Below are 13,102 nucleotides of genomic sequence, written 5' to 3' on the forward strand. Positions count from 1 at the left end.
GCAATATTCAGCCATCCTCTGGAAACAAACCCTTTTCTTCGAACTCGGTCATTTATGTCAATTTGTAAAATGAATTAGATGCTTAGGAAGGCAGAGAGGAGTGTCACGCCCTAAAGACTAAGCCCTGCCTCAGGCGCAGTCCCAGGGAATGTGAAACCTGGGCTATGAGTATTGGGCAGGAGCCTAAATCTGCCAACCAATAGGAGCAAGCTCCGCCCACCCACAGTGCTTTAAGAGGTTGAGTCCTCTCCTCATCCATTACTCCTGCTCTGGACCTGGCAGAGAGAAGATCTTCTATGTGCTCGGGGCTTCACGACCTCGCTTGGCCTAGAAGAGGTCTCCTTGCTTCTATGTGAAGACCTGGATCTGGCCGAGAGAGGACCTTGCTTTGGCTTCAGGATGACGTCCGAATCTGAAGACCTCCACCCTCATGACCCTGCACTCCAGCACCCCGCTGCAAAGCCACCATTCCCAGAGAAGGCCTATTCTGGCTGGAACTCAGAGAGGGAGAAAGGTACGAAGTCCCCTCCTGCGGGACAAAATTCCACCCCGGTGGAGGCCTTGGAATGGACTGAGTGCCTGAAGCCTGGAGGTGGCCTCGGAGCTGCGATCAGAGCAACGCCTCTGTGGGACTTGCAGGACTAGCCTGACACCCAAACTCTGTATTTGTCTGCAGGTCCAGAGCCCCAGAGCACGGAGGACAAGCACATGGATCATGAGGCCTGGGGTGAGAGCAGCTTCGCAGACCAATCAGGTAGGAGGACATGGTGTCCCAGGGGAGTGGAGGGGTTGGGGGGAGGTCATGGCCTCCTGGTGTTGGGGATTCACTCTCACTGTGTTGTCAGAGTCAGAAAACAGCTCTGAGGAAGATGAAAACAGAGGCTGGAAGAGGCAGAGGAGACGGGGGAGCCTCCCGCCCCACACAACAGGTGGGTGTTGCTTTAGGATCCCAGGGACCGCCAAGGGGCGGGTCATAGTCAAGGTCTTTCGAGGGTTGTTCAATGGGGGAGTCCATTGGGAGCCCCAGGGGGCCTTGAAGAAAAGATAGAGGGGCGGGGAGTAGGTCCTGCTGTGTCCTGGACTGGGGGGTTCCTCAGGAAATGAGGTGCCATGTCTCTGACCAGTATTTTCCTCTGTAGGGAGCCTCTCAGATGCAGAGTACAATGGGGAGAATTTAGGTGCCAGTCTCCCAGAGGGCCCAGACTCTGCCCACCACAGCTGCAGTGAAGAGACCCACAAGGATTCCTCTCCCCAAAGAGCTCATGGGAGGCCCCTGTCACCGGGACCCAACAGCAACCCTGTGAACAAGAAGCTCAAGTCTCAGTCGCCCAGACTCCAACGCTCCCCTCGTCACCGGCACCCCTCTCTTCAGAAGCGCCCCTCTCTCCGGCGAGGCCTGGTGATGACCCTGCGCTGCCTGTCCCAGGCTGTGTACGAGGATGTGGTGCAGGCACGGAGGCAGCAGCTCTACACCCCACTCTCTCACGAGCACCGGGCCCTGCTCGCTCAGCTCCAGGTGCCCCTCACAGGCCTGGTGCAGACCCTCTACTCCATGGCCAGCCAGGCAGCCTGGGCCTTCCCTGCTGAGGGCTGGATGGTGGCTAGCTCCCCCATGGCCCAAGATGCACAGTGCTCCTCCCATGAGTGAGGGGGCTCTTTTGTCACATCCCAGAGGCAGGGCCTGGAACCGGGTCTCACTAGGCTCCAGCTAACACCCCCAGCGCCCAAGACTCCTGCAGAAAACAGAGGCCTGTGACTTCTCAGAAGCTTCCAGAAGGAAAGTGGGACCTGCTCTACCCAGCCTGGTGATGACCGAGAGAACTGGATGACGTGTCACTATGAAGGGACTCGAAAGACCAGGAAATGGGACCCTGGCTTCCAGGACACTGACCAACACTGACATTGCCTGACACATGGGGTTGGACCCCTGGAGGTCTCAGGACGGACATGTTCTTCAGTGAGAACAACAGGGCATTGTCTGTTTCCAGTTCTTTGTGCTTGGGGCGTGGAGCACACCTCCTGCCACCCTTAGGAGAAACTTCCCCGGGTTGGGGGTGGCAGGGGACAGGCAGAGCAGGGTATGGCTGGCTAATCCTCATCCCAGCCAGGCATCCTACTGCAGTCAGAGTTCAGCATCAATTAGATCCAACTGGACAAAATCATGATGAAATTGCTGTGAGCCGGTTTGGCTTTAGTAGTTTCATAAAAACCCTCTCAAGGCATAGGAAACAAGTTTGACCTGAGGGGCTCACCCCACCCAGTGCAGAATGAGGTTCCTTTGTTTATACTTTATTTATTATGATAATGGATAAATGATCCAGCAAGATTTTAGGTATTTCTCTTAGCATGTTTTTCTGTGTTTACCCTGGGATTTTAAAAATAGGGCATCACAGCATGTATATTTTTTTGAAGATTTTTTGCAAATATTATTTATATTATATAATATAATAAATATATTATATTTCATTATAATAATATAATATTGTTTGCAGACAAACAAAACAACAACAATTTGTCTCATTGACCGAGCATGTCATTCATATATGTGTAAGGCTTGGACCTGAGCTTGACTACCAATACTATTAAGTATAATATATATATATGCGTACATGTACATATAGATATATATAATGCGTATGTATTCACAAAATTAAAAATAATCTTAATAGCACATGATAAACCTAGGAACTAAATTTGTTATCATTATTATCAAAATTAAGTGTCTCTGGAACTCTAAAGAATTCTTTTAAGAGCCATAGAGTTAGTACAATGGGTAGAACACTCGCCTTGCATGTGGCTGACCTGCATTCTGTCATGGGCATCCCGGTATGGTCACTTGAACACTGCCAGGAGGGATCCCTGAGTGTGGAGACAGAAGTAACCCTTGAGGATCACCAAGCGTGGACCCCTGAAAATATCTTGAAAGATAGAATTTACATGGTACAGGTCCAGGGACTATGTGCACATTGGGGGGCGCACTCAGCAGAGATCTGGGGATCACATGGTTCTGGGAGATCCAGCTGGGAGTGCAAATACCTCTAACCTTTATGCTATTTCTCTGACCCCATCCTTGCTTGATTTTCTTTTTCAACAATTTGGGGTCAGGAGCACACCTAGCAGTGCTCAGGGGCAACTCCCTGACAGTGCCCCGCCACAAGCGAGACAAGTGCCTTATCCCCTGTAGTCTCTCTCTTGCAGCCTCATGAGTGAAAGGGTGATGGGGAATAATTGAGATTTTAGACTGTCATAAGTCTTATGTATCAGAATATGTTGTAGGAAAAAATATGAAATGGGTCAACAATTTGGTTCATACAATGGCCAGAGAGATAGAGAGGTTTAAGAAATCAAAGGTCGGATTTCTTCAACTCCTATCTGGCCTGTAAGGCCAGTAATTCCAACACCACCCCAGGGCATTCTTGTTGAGAGCCTGCCCAGCTCCATTCCTGCCCACTTCTGTTTCAGGCTTCAGGAGGGGTCAATTTTCACCCCAAAGGGAAATGAGTTTGCCTGGAGGAGTCATGGATATTCCCTGAGCTTCAGCTCCGTGTAGAGCCAGGAGCCCTGACCACTGCAAAACCGTCTCCATCTCTCCAACTCTGCGCGTTTACTCCGCATCCGGGCTTCCCCGTGGTCCCCGCGCTAGGCCTCTCCCTCCTTCACCTCCCACCTCCACTGGTCTCCCCACCCACCCCTCATCCCCACCCCCATCCCTGGCCCCCTGCTGCGTCCCAGAGCTTCCCTGTTTCCAACTTAAGGACCATGTCCACGTCATCACGTCTGTTTTCATCTTCCAGTCCAGGTATGACCTTGGCCCCTGTGGGGCAGCTGCGGGCCAGCACAGCCAGAGAAGCGGGGACGGGGCAGGAACCCCACAGGGACAAAGGCTGCTGCCCGGCCCATGCGGCTACACATTCGATGATGACGCGAAGAGGCTGCCCTCAGGAGCACAGCGCCTGCCAGGCTCTGGGATGCGATCTCTCAGGGCTGGGGTGGGAGGGTAGCGGGCCTTGCTCCGGTAGGCCCTGAGAGTTTCGTCAGGTCTGTTCATCCTCGTGCCTGGCCGTCTCATGCGAGGGCCGGTGCTCCTTCCTCACCGAGGCCCCCAGTGTCACCGGTGATGAGAGCTGCGGGTGGTCCATTGGAAACAGACGAGCTCCCTCTCACGATGTGAGACTCGCGGGCACACACGCACAAACACCCACAAACACACAGACACACGCACACACGTGCACACATACACATGCACACACATATACGTACCAATACGCACAGTAGTTCCAACTCCTTGGACCATGCACCAGAGCTGGAGCTGTGTAGTGTAGGTGATGCAACTTGTTGACACCTGCAAATGGTGTGCTTTCCCACAAACTGCAGCAGTGTTTGATTGTGGGTTGTAAGTCCCATCTCCTTGGGGGATGCGTGAGCAATCTAGCAATCCAGCAAGAGATGGAGCTAGAGAGAGCGGCAAAGTGGGCGCAGGTTAGGGACCGGAACTCTGAGGATGAGATTTCGCCTCCAAAACAGAAGTTTCTGTTTGCACAGGGGTAAATTTATTATTATTATTGTTTTTGTTGTTGTTGTTATTAAAAAAGTTATTACTCTAATTCACACATTTTGAAACCAATTGTCTTGAATGGAATCTTACACGTTGCCAGATACATTGATTACTAACTAACTAACTGGATCAGTTCACATTTTATTTATAATTTATTTATTTATTGAATCACTGTGGGAAAAGTTACAGAGCTTTCAGGTTTAGGTCTCAGTCATGTAAATATCAAACACATTTCCCTTTACCAATACTTATTTTTTTACCACGAACCCCAATAGAACCCCACCTCCCATCCCTCACAATTTCCTGTGAGGCAGATGATTCTAGTTCACACTCTATATACTTTGACTAGATTCATTGTTTCGGTAAAAGATGCACCATTATTATTTAAAGTTTACCGCCACCCCCCTCCCCTCTCCAAATCAGACATGCTGAAAAAGTGTTGTGAAATGATATGCTTTCTACAGCTGGGTTCAAGAATTAAACGTTTTGGATTTGGTTTTGGATTTCTGCTATTTTACCTATTAACCCTGGAAGTATTTCTACTAAAAGTTAGATAATTAAGAGATTGGTTTCTGTGCTCTGGAGTCGTGGATGTGCTGGAGAGCCGCTCGTGGGGGGGCAACTGGTGACCTCGGTTGGGCTTGAAGGATGGGCAGGAATGTCCCCCTTCCCATGAGATTTTTGTCGCCCCCGACCCCCGGCTCATACCTGCTGTCCACAAGGCTCCCATGTGGCCGCCATCTTTCTTTCCAGAGAGGAGAGTGCGAATGGGGCAACATCCTTTACCCTCTGGGCAGACATGATGGTCTGGATTAACGCATAGTCCATTCACTTTTCTGCTCCAAGCTGCTGGGTTCTGCATTAAGTCCTTGTGCTTCTGGGGCCGTGGCTGTGCCGGAGAGTCGCTCGTGGGGGGCAACAGACGACCTCGGTAGGACGTGAAGGACGGACCAGAACACCACCCTTCCCATGAGGTTTTTGTTGCCCCCGACCCCCAGCTCATACCCGCTGTCCACAAGGCTCCCGTGCCGCTGCCATCTTTCATTCCAGAGAGGAGAGTGCAAAGGGTGCAACACCCTTTCCCCTCCCGGCAGGCATGATGGCCTGGATTAACGCATAGTCCGTTCGCTTTTCTGCTCAAAGCTGCTGGTTTTCTGCGTTAAGTCCTTGTGCTTTTAGGGCCGTGGCCGTGCCTGAGAGCCGCTCGTGGGGGGGCAACTGGTGTCAGTTCACATTTTTAACCATTATTCCCAGTTTTCTTGAAGAGGGTTAGTTTTTTTTTTTTTTACTCAAACGTGAATATTTTAACCTACTTTTGTTTGCTAGCTGTTTCTAAATGTTTTAGATCATGGACAGATAATGAGGCCAACAAACTCTCTTTTACTTTTTTTTTTTTAGCTTTTTGGGTCACACTCGGCAATGCACAGGGGTTACTGCTGACTCTGCACTCAGGAAATATCCCTGTAGGTGCTCAGGGGACCATATGGGATGCTCGGAATCGAATCTGGGAATGCTGGGTGCAAGGCAAACATCCTACCCGCTGTGCTATTGCTCCATACCCCTCTCTTTTGCTTTTAATTGGTGAAATTTTAATTTTTTAAATCGCTTAAGGCGTGTTCTCAGGATACCTAAGTGTAAATAATAAATGCATACAGCTAGTGCATCATTTCAAATGTTGTGTGTTTGCTCTTTAGCATGAGATAAAACCTGCATAAGACAGAATTTTACACATGGAGAGCATCATGCTAAGTAAAATTGGTCAGAAAGAGAGAGACAGACATAGAATGACTGCACTCATTTGTGGAATATAAAGTAACATAATGTGAGACAATTAGCTAAGGATAGTAGAGATAAGGGCCAGGAGGATCACTCCACAGTTTGGAAACCAGCCTAACGTGCTGGGGGAAAAGGCAGTTGGATGGAGAAGGGCCCACTAGGTCAATGATGGTTGGAGAGATGGGAGATACATGCTGAAAGTAGACAAAGGACCAAATATGATAGCCTCTTAGTATCTGTATTGCAAACCATAATGCCCGCAAGTAGAGAGAGAGTAAGAAGGAATGTACCTGCCCCAGAGGCAGGGGGTGGAATGGGGTGGGGGTGGCGAAAGGGATACTGGGAACACTGGTGGTAGAAAATGTGCACTGGTGGAAGGATAGGTGCTCCATTGTATGACGACAATTTTTATTTATTTTATTTTACTTTACTGTTTTTGAGTCACATATGCCAGACACAGTAACAACAAAGTCTCCAATGGAGACGTTACTGGGCCCGCTCGAGCAAATCGACGATCAATGGGAGGGCCTTTACTTTACTTTTACTGTTTTTGAGTCGCACTCAGCAATGCTAAGGGATTACTCCTGGCTCCGCGCTCATGAATTACTCCTGGCAATGCTTGGGGGACCATACGGGATGCCAGGGATTGAACCCCGGTCGGCCTCGTGCAAAGCAAACACACCCTACCCAGCTCTACTGTTGCTCCAGCCCCATATGATTGAAACTTAATTATGAAAGTTTGTAACTGTATCTTATGGTGATTCAACTAAAAAATAAATAAAAAGAATTAACTGAATTACAAACATGAGATATGAATATTACACTCACCTCCAAAGTAATATTTGCTACCAGGCATTTTCTTATATTTGGGTTTTTTGATTTCTCTGGGGTATTTTTTTTTAGTTCTTCAATAAGTGTAGTAAGATACGTGGATATTTGTGAATTTGTCACCACCTCAAAACGGCACTATTATTAACCATTTGTATGAGCTCCATACAAATTAGTAAAAATTTACTAATTTTTATACATGGTAAATTTGATTTGCTTGCCTTTTAGCAATTTAAACAGCTACATTTTCAGTATTAAAGCAATTCTATGTGCTTCTGCATTTAAAAAAGATGGAGTTTCAGCTAGCTATTAAACCCAGACTGAAAAAAAATTCGCTGGAAGAGCTGTAATGAGAAACAAAGTATCTCTAAAACAAGGTACTCTACAGGAATTTTACTCCATGGCTTAGAGGCCCAGCATACATACTAGGGGAAAAGGGAGCTCAGATAAAGAAGGGAACACCAAATAAAGGTGTTGGGAGGATCCTCCCAGGATGGGAGAAGCATGTGGAAAGTAGACTACAGACTAAAAATGATTGTCACTCATTGCCTCTTTTGCAAACCACAACACCCAATAAGAGAGAGAGAGAACAAAAGGGAATACCCTGCCACAGAGGCAGGGTGAGATGAGGGGGGGAATGGGGGGTGAGAGGGACACTGGGATCCATGGTGGTGGGAAATGGGCACCGGTGGAGGGATGGGTATTTGATCATTGTATAATTGAAACCCAAGCACAAAAATGTGTAAGTCTGCAATTGTACCTCATGATGTCTCACTATTAAATATTTTTAATTAAAAAATTAATAAATAAATTTAAAAAAATAAAAATTTGAGAACTTAAAAAAAGGTACTCTAACATAGACACACAGTATCTCTAAAACAAAATACTCTAAAATGAAGAGACACAAAGTATCTCTAAAACAAAGCACTCTAAGAAAAAAGACACAAAGTATCTCTAAAACAAAGTTTTCTAAAACAAAATGACACAAGTTATCTCTAAAAACAGGTGCTCAGGGAACCATATGGAATGCTGGGAATCTCATCGGGTCAGCCGCTTTCAAGGAAAACGCCCTACCTGCTGTGCTATTGATCCGACCTCCTTCTATATTTTTTAGGAATGTCCATATTATTTTCCAAAAAGCCTGGACCAGTTGACACTCCCACCAGCACTGAATGTCCCTTTGTGCCCATACCCCCAGCATAGGTTGTTTGTGTTATTTTCAAGTTGGGCACTGGCAAATATTAAATTTAACATACAGATAACCGGGAAATACATTAGAGAGGTAGTGCGCATACTTTGTATGCTGGAGACCAGGGTTCAATCGCTGAACAATGCCAGGAGCAAACCCCAAGCACTGTGCCTGAAATGGTCCCTGAAAATCACTGGGTGTGCCCCCAAATCTTCAGAAATAAAATGAGCAACATAACCTAAAACACAAAGGTGATTTTGAGCACATCATGAAACATTTTTAAAAAATAAATAAGTAAATAAATAAATAAAATAAAATCCAGCTCCCGGACGAGACCAGTGCAGTCTCCTGCCCCTGCGCCTGGCTGTTCCTCGCTGGGGTCCCTTGGAGGGGAGTGGGTTGAGCTTTCCTCCCCACCCCGACCAGGGCTCCGGCAGCCGAAGACCTCCAGCACCAGCCACCACCTTGCTGAGACCACTCTCTGCACACATGAAGGTACTGGCAGAGGGACAAAGCCACGCGGGTTCCGGGACCGAGATCTCCAAGCCTACTCGGATTGGAGTCTAGCATCCTCCACCCAGATCCTCCAAATTCCAGTAGGCGGGGTCACACCCACCACCTGGCCCCCTCGCTCCGTGTAATCCCATCAACGACCAAGACTCAGAGACTATAAAATCCAGCTCCCGGAACCGCGTGGCCGCATTTGTGGCCACGCGACATCTTATCAGGACATCTTTTATGACATCTTATTATCTCATTCCTACTTTGGACAAACTGGCAGGCTATCGAATGTAGCCTGCCCACAGGGCAGAGTCTGGCAAACTCCCCGTGGCATACCAAATATGCCAAATAAAGTAACAACGATGGGTCTCATTCTCCTAAAGAGCCTTGAATATAATCTCAGGGCTAGGATGAAAGAGACGTTACTGGGGCCTGCTTGAGGCAATCGACGAATAACATGAAACTTTTCCAGCTGTTCAGTTGAAATTTCATCCTTATAATTTTCATGCTCACAGTCCCCAATTTGTTGGCCACAAAATTTTTATTATACTCCAATTTCACTGGTGCTATTTGTGTTAGGAAAAAAATTAATTTTCAGAGAAATTTAAATTTTTTAATTTAAAAAATTGTTTAAAAATCTGGATTGTATGGCTGGAGAGATACTAGAGCAGGTAGAGTGCTTGCCTTGCATGTAGAAAACCAGGCTCAATTCCCTGGCATCCTCCATGGTCTTCTAACCCCCGAGCTAGGAGGAAATTCTGAGTATCACCAGGCATGACCACAAAAAACAAAACAAAATAAAATACACAGCACACGAAATCATGACTAATATGATAATGACAAAGCCAAGCACACAACAATTTTTAAAGACTTTTATTTCATTTCCCACAAAAAAATATTCATGCTATGATGGCCTATTTTTAAAATCCCAGTGTAAACACAGAAAAACATGCTAAGAGGAATGCCTAAAATCTTGCTGGATCATTTATCCATTATCATAATAAATAAATTAAAAACAAAGGAACCTCATTCTGCACTGGGTGGGGTGAGCCCCTCAGGTCAAACGTGTTTCCTATGCCTTGAGAGGGTTTTTATGAAACTACTAAAGCTAAACCGGCTCACAGCAATTTCATCATGATTTTGTCCAGTTGGATCTAATTGATGCTGAACTCTGACTGCAGTAGGATGCCTGGCTGGGATGAATATGAGCCAGCCATAATCTGCTCTGCCAGTCCCCTGCCACCCCCAACCCGGGGAAGTTTCTCCTAAGGGTGGCAGGAGGTGTGCTCCATGCCCCAAGCACAAAGAACTGGAAACAGACAATGCCCTGTTGTTCTCACTGAAGAACATGTCCGTCCTGAGACCTCCAGGGGTCCAACCCCATGTGTCACGGAATGTCAGTGTTGGTCAGTGTCCTGGAAGCCAGGGTCCCATTTCCTGGTCTTTCGAGTCCCTTCATAGTGACACGTCACCCAGTTCTCTCGGTCATCACCAGGCTGGGTAGAGCAGGTCCCACTTTCCTTCTGGAAGCTTCTGAGAAGTCACAGGCCTCTGTTTTCTACAGGAGTCTTGGGCGCTTGGGGTGCTAGCTGGAGCCTAGTGAGACCCGGTTCCAGGCCCTGCCTCTGGGATGTGGCGAAAGGACCCCCTCACTCATGGGAGGAGCACTGTGCATCTTGGGCCATGGGGGAGCTAGCCACCATCCAGCCCTCAGCAGGGAAGGCCCAGGCTGCCTGGCTGGCCATGGAGTAGAGGGTCTGCACCAGGCCTGTGAGGGGCACCCGGAGCTGAGTGAGCAGGGCCAGGTGCTCGTGAGAGAGTGGGGTGTAGACCTGCTGCCTCCGTACCTGCACCACATCCTCGTACACAGCCTGGGACAGGCAGCGCAGGGTCATCACCAGGCCTCGCCGGAGAGAGGGGCGCTTCTGAAGAGAGGGGTGCCTGTGACGAGGGGAGCGTTGGAGTCTGGGCGACTGAGACTTGAGCTTCTTGTTCACGGGGGTGATGTTGGGTCCCGGTGACAGGGGCCTCCTCTGAGCTCTTTGGGGAGAGGAATCCTTGTGGGCCTCGTCACTGCAGCTGTGGTGAGCAGAGGCGGGGCCCTCTGGGAGACTGGCACCTAAATTCTCCCCATTGTACTCTGCATCTGAGAGGCTCCCTACAGAGGAAAAAGCTGGTCAGAGACGTGGCACATCATTTCCTGAGGAACCCCCCCAATCCAGGACACAGCAGGACCTCCTCCCCGCCCTTCTACCTTGTTCTCAAGGATCCCTGGGGCTCCCAATGGGTTGCCCCATTGAACAACCCTCGAAAGACCTTGACTATGACCTGCCCCTTGGAGGTCCCTGGGATCCTAAAGCAACACCCACCTGTTGTGTGGGGCGGGAGGCTCCCCCGTCTCCTCTGCCTCTTCCAGCCTCTGTTTTCATCTTCCTCAGAGCTGTTTTCTGACTCTGACAACACAGTGAGAGTAAATCCCTGACACCCGGAGGCCAGGACCTCCCCCCAACCCCTCGACTCCCCTGGGACACCATGTCCTTCTACCTGATTGGTCTGCGAAGCTGCTCTCACCCCAGGCCTCATGATCCGTGTGCTTGTCCTCCGTGCTCTGGGACTCTGGACCTGCAGACAAATACAGAGTTTGGGTGTCAGGCTAGTCGTGCAAATTCCACAGAGGCATTGCTGTGGATCCCAGCTCCGAGGCCACCTCCAGGCTTCAGGCACTCAGTCCATTCCAGAGCCTCCACCAGGGTGGAATTTAGCCCCGCAGGAGGGGATTTCTTACCTTTCTCCCTCTCTGAGTTCCAGCCAGAACAGGCCTTCTCTTGGAATGGTGGCTTTGAAGCGAGGTGCTGGAGCTCAGGTTCATGAGGGTGGAGGTCTTCAGATCCGGACGTCATCCTGAAGCCAAAGCAAGGTCCTCTCTCGGCCAGATCCAGGTCTTCACATCCGAAGCAAGGAGACCTCTTCTCGGCCAAGCGAGGTCCTGAAGCCCTGAGCACGCAGACGAACTTCACTCTGCCAGGTCCAGAGCAGGAGTGGTGGATTAAGAGAGGACTCATCCTCTTATAGCACTGTGGGTGGGCGGAGCTTGCTCCTATTGGTTGGGAGATTTAGGCTTCTGCCCAATCCTCATAGCCCCGGTCTCAAATTCCCTGGGATGCGCCTGAGGCAGGGCTTAATCTTTAGGGCGTGACACTCCTCTCTGCCTTCCTAAGCATCTAATTCATCTTACAAATTGACATAAATGACCGAGTTTGAAGAAAAGGGTTTGTTTCCAGAGGATGGCTGAATATTGCCGAAATCTCCACGAAAGTATCAAATATGTAAACAGGCTTATATGTCATCATGTCCTGTTGGTCTTTTTTTGTTTTTGTTTTTGTTTTCGGCCCACTCACCTTGGTGCTCAGGACTTGCACCTTCTCTGTGCTCAGGGATCACTCCTATATGGGGGTTGGAGAGATTCCTGAGGTAAGACGCTTGCCTTACACAAGGTGAACCCAGGTTCACTCCCTGGCACCACAAATGATCCTGAGACAGCAGCAGGAGTGACCGCCCCGTCCCGCGTCCAAACCAACCCAGAACTGGGAATCAAACGTGAGCACTGCAGGATGTGGCCGAAAACAAAAACAAATACCTGTGGATAAGAGTGATCCTAAAGAGGTAAGGGTGCTAGCCTGCACGAGGCCAACCTGCATTTGATCCCAGATACCCCATTTGGTCACCAATGCACCACCAGGACTGATGTCTATGTGCAGAGCCAGGAGTAAGCCCTGAGCACCACCACTGGGTGTGGCCCCAAAACAAAAATAGACAAAACAAACAAACAAAAAACCCCACCTGTTTGTCTTCATTAATATAGAGACCAACTTAGATCAGCTTTTCATTCTGTTTCTATCCATGGAACAGGAAGCCACGTGGATGAAAAGGAAACCATGGCCTCTCATCTATTGGTTCTTTCCTCGTGTGAAAATGTGCTAGTTTGGGCCAGAGCCATAATATAGTAGGTGAAGTGCTTTTCTTGTCTGCAGCTGAACTGGGTTTCCTCTTCAGAAGGTACCTGAGCCCCTCCAGGTGTGGTCCCTTATATAGAGCTAGAAGTAAGCCTGAGTAGCACTGGGTATGGCCCCCCTCAAAAGAAAAAAGGCAAGAAAACCTGAGTACATATTTGCAGGCTCTTGAATAGCAAACTTCTGAAAGATATTATTTATTCTTTTTAGCATGCCTCCTAGTTCATATTTTCAAGTTACCCA

General features: G+C 48.6%; 2 protein-coding genes across 2 annotated transcripts; one reads left to right on the plus strand and one right to left on the minus strand.

The window, feature by feature from the left end:
• Nucleotides 1–399: 399 nt before the first annotated feature.
• LOC130043276 (protein FRG2-like-1) lies at nt 400–1,648 on the plus strand. The gene is made up of 3 exons (XM_056135533.1): nt 400–514; nt 677–754; nt 1,140–1,648. The coding sequence occupies exons 1-3, from the start codon at nt 400–402 to the stop codon at nt 1,646–1,648; spliced, it is 702 nt and encodes a 233-aa protein (XP_055991508.1).
• Nucleotides 1,649–10,498: 8,850 nt separating this feature from the next.
• Nucleotides 10,499–11,749, minus strand: LOC130043277 (protein FRG2-like-2). Its single transcript, XM_056135534.1, has 3 exons — nt 11,635–11,749; nt 11,394–11,471; nt 10,499–11,007 (listed from the first exon to the last, which is right to left on the minus strand). The coding sequence occupies exons 1-3, from the start codon at nt 11,747–11,749 to the stop codon at nt 10,499–10,501; spliced, it is 702 nt and encodes a 233-aa protein (XP_055991509.1).
• Between the last annotated feature and the right edge of the window lie 1,353 nt (nt 11,750–13,102).

Source organism: Sorex fumeus, unplaced genomic scaffold (assembly GCF_029834395.1).
Source record: "Sorex fumeus unplaced genomic scaffold, SorFum_2.1 ptg000122l, whole genome shotgun sequence".
NCBI lineage: Eukaryota > Metazoa > Chordata > Mammalia > Eulipotyphla > Soricidae > Sorex > Sorex fumeus.

Bases quoted from the DNA above. Each gene is read 5' to 3' on its own strand.
- LOC130043276 (XM_056135533.1), top strand. From the start codon at position 400: ATGACGTCCGAATCTGAAGACCTCCACCCTCATGACCCTGCACTCCAG. The intron at 515-676 runs GTACGAAGTCCC...ATTTGTCTGCAG, and splicing joins GAACTCAGAGAGGGAGAAAG to GTCCAGAGCCCCAGAGCACG. The intron at 755-1,139 runs GTAGGAGGACAT...TTTCCTCTGTAG, and splicing joins CAGCTTCGCAGACCAATCAG to GGAGCCTCTCAGATGCAGAG.
- LOC130043277 (XM_056135534.1), bottom strand. From the start codon at position 11,749: ATGACGTCCGGATCTGAAGACCTCCACCCTCATGAACCTGAGCTCCAG. The intron at 11,472-11,634 runs GTAAGAAATCCC...ATTTGTCTGCAG, and splicing joins GAACTCAGAGAGGGAGAAAG to GTCCAGAGTCCCAGAGCACG. The intron at 11,008-11,393 runs GTAGAAGGACAT...TTTCCTCTGTAG, and splicing joins CAGCTTCGCAGACCAATCAG to GGAGCCTCTCAGATGCAGAG.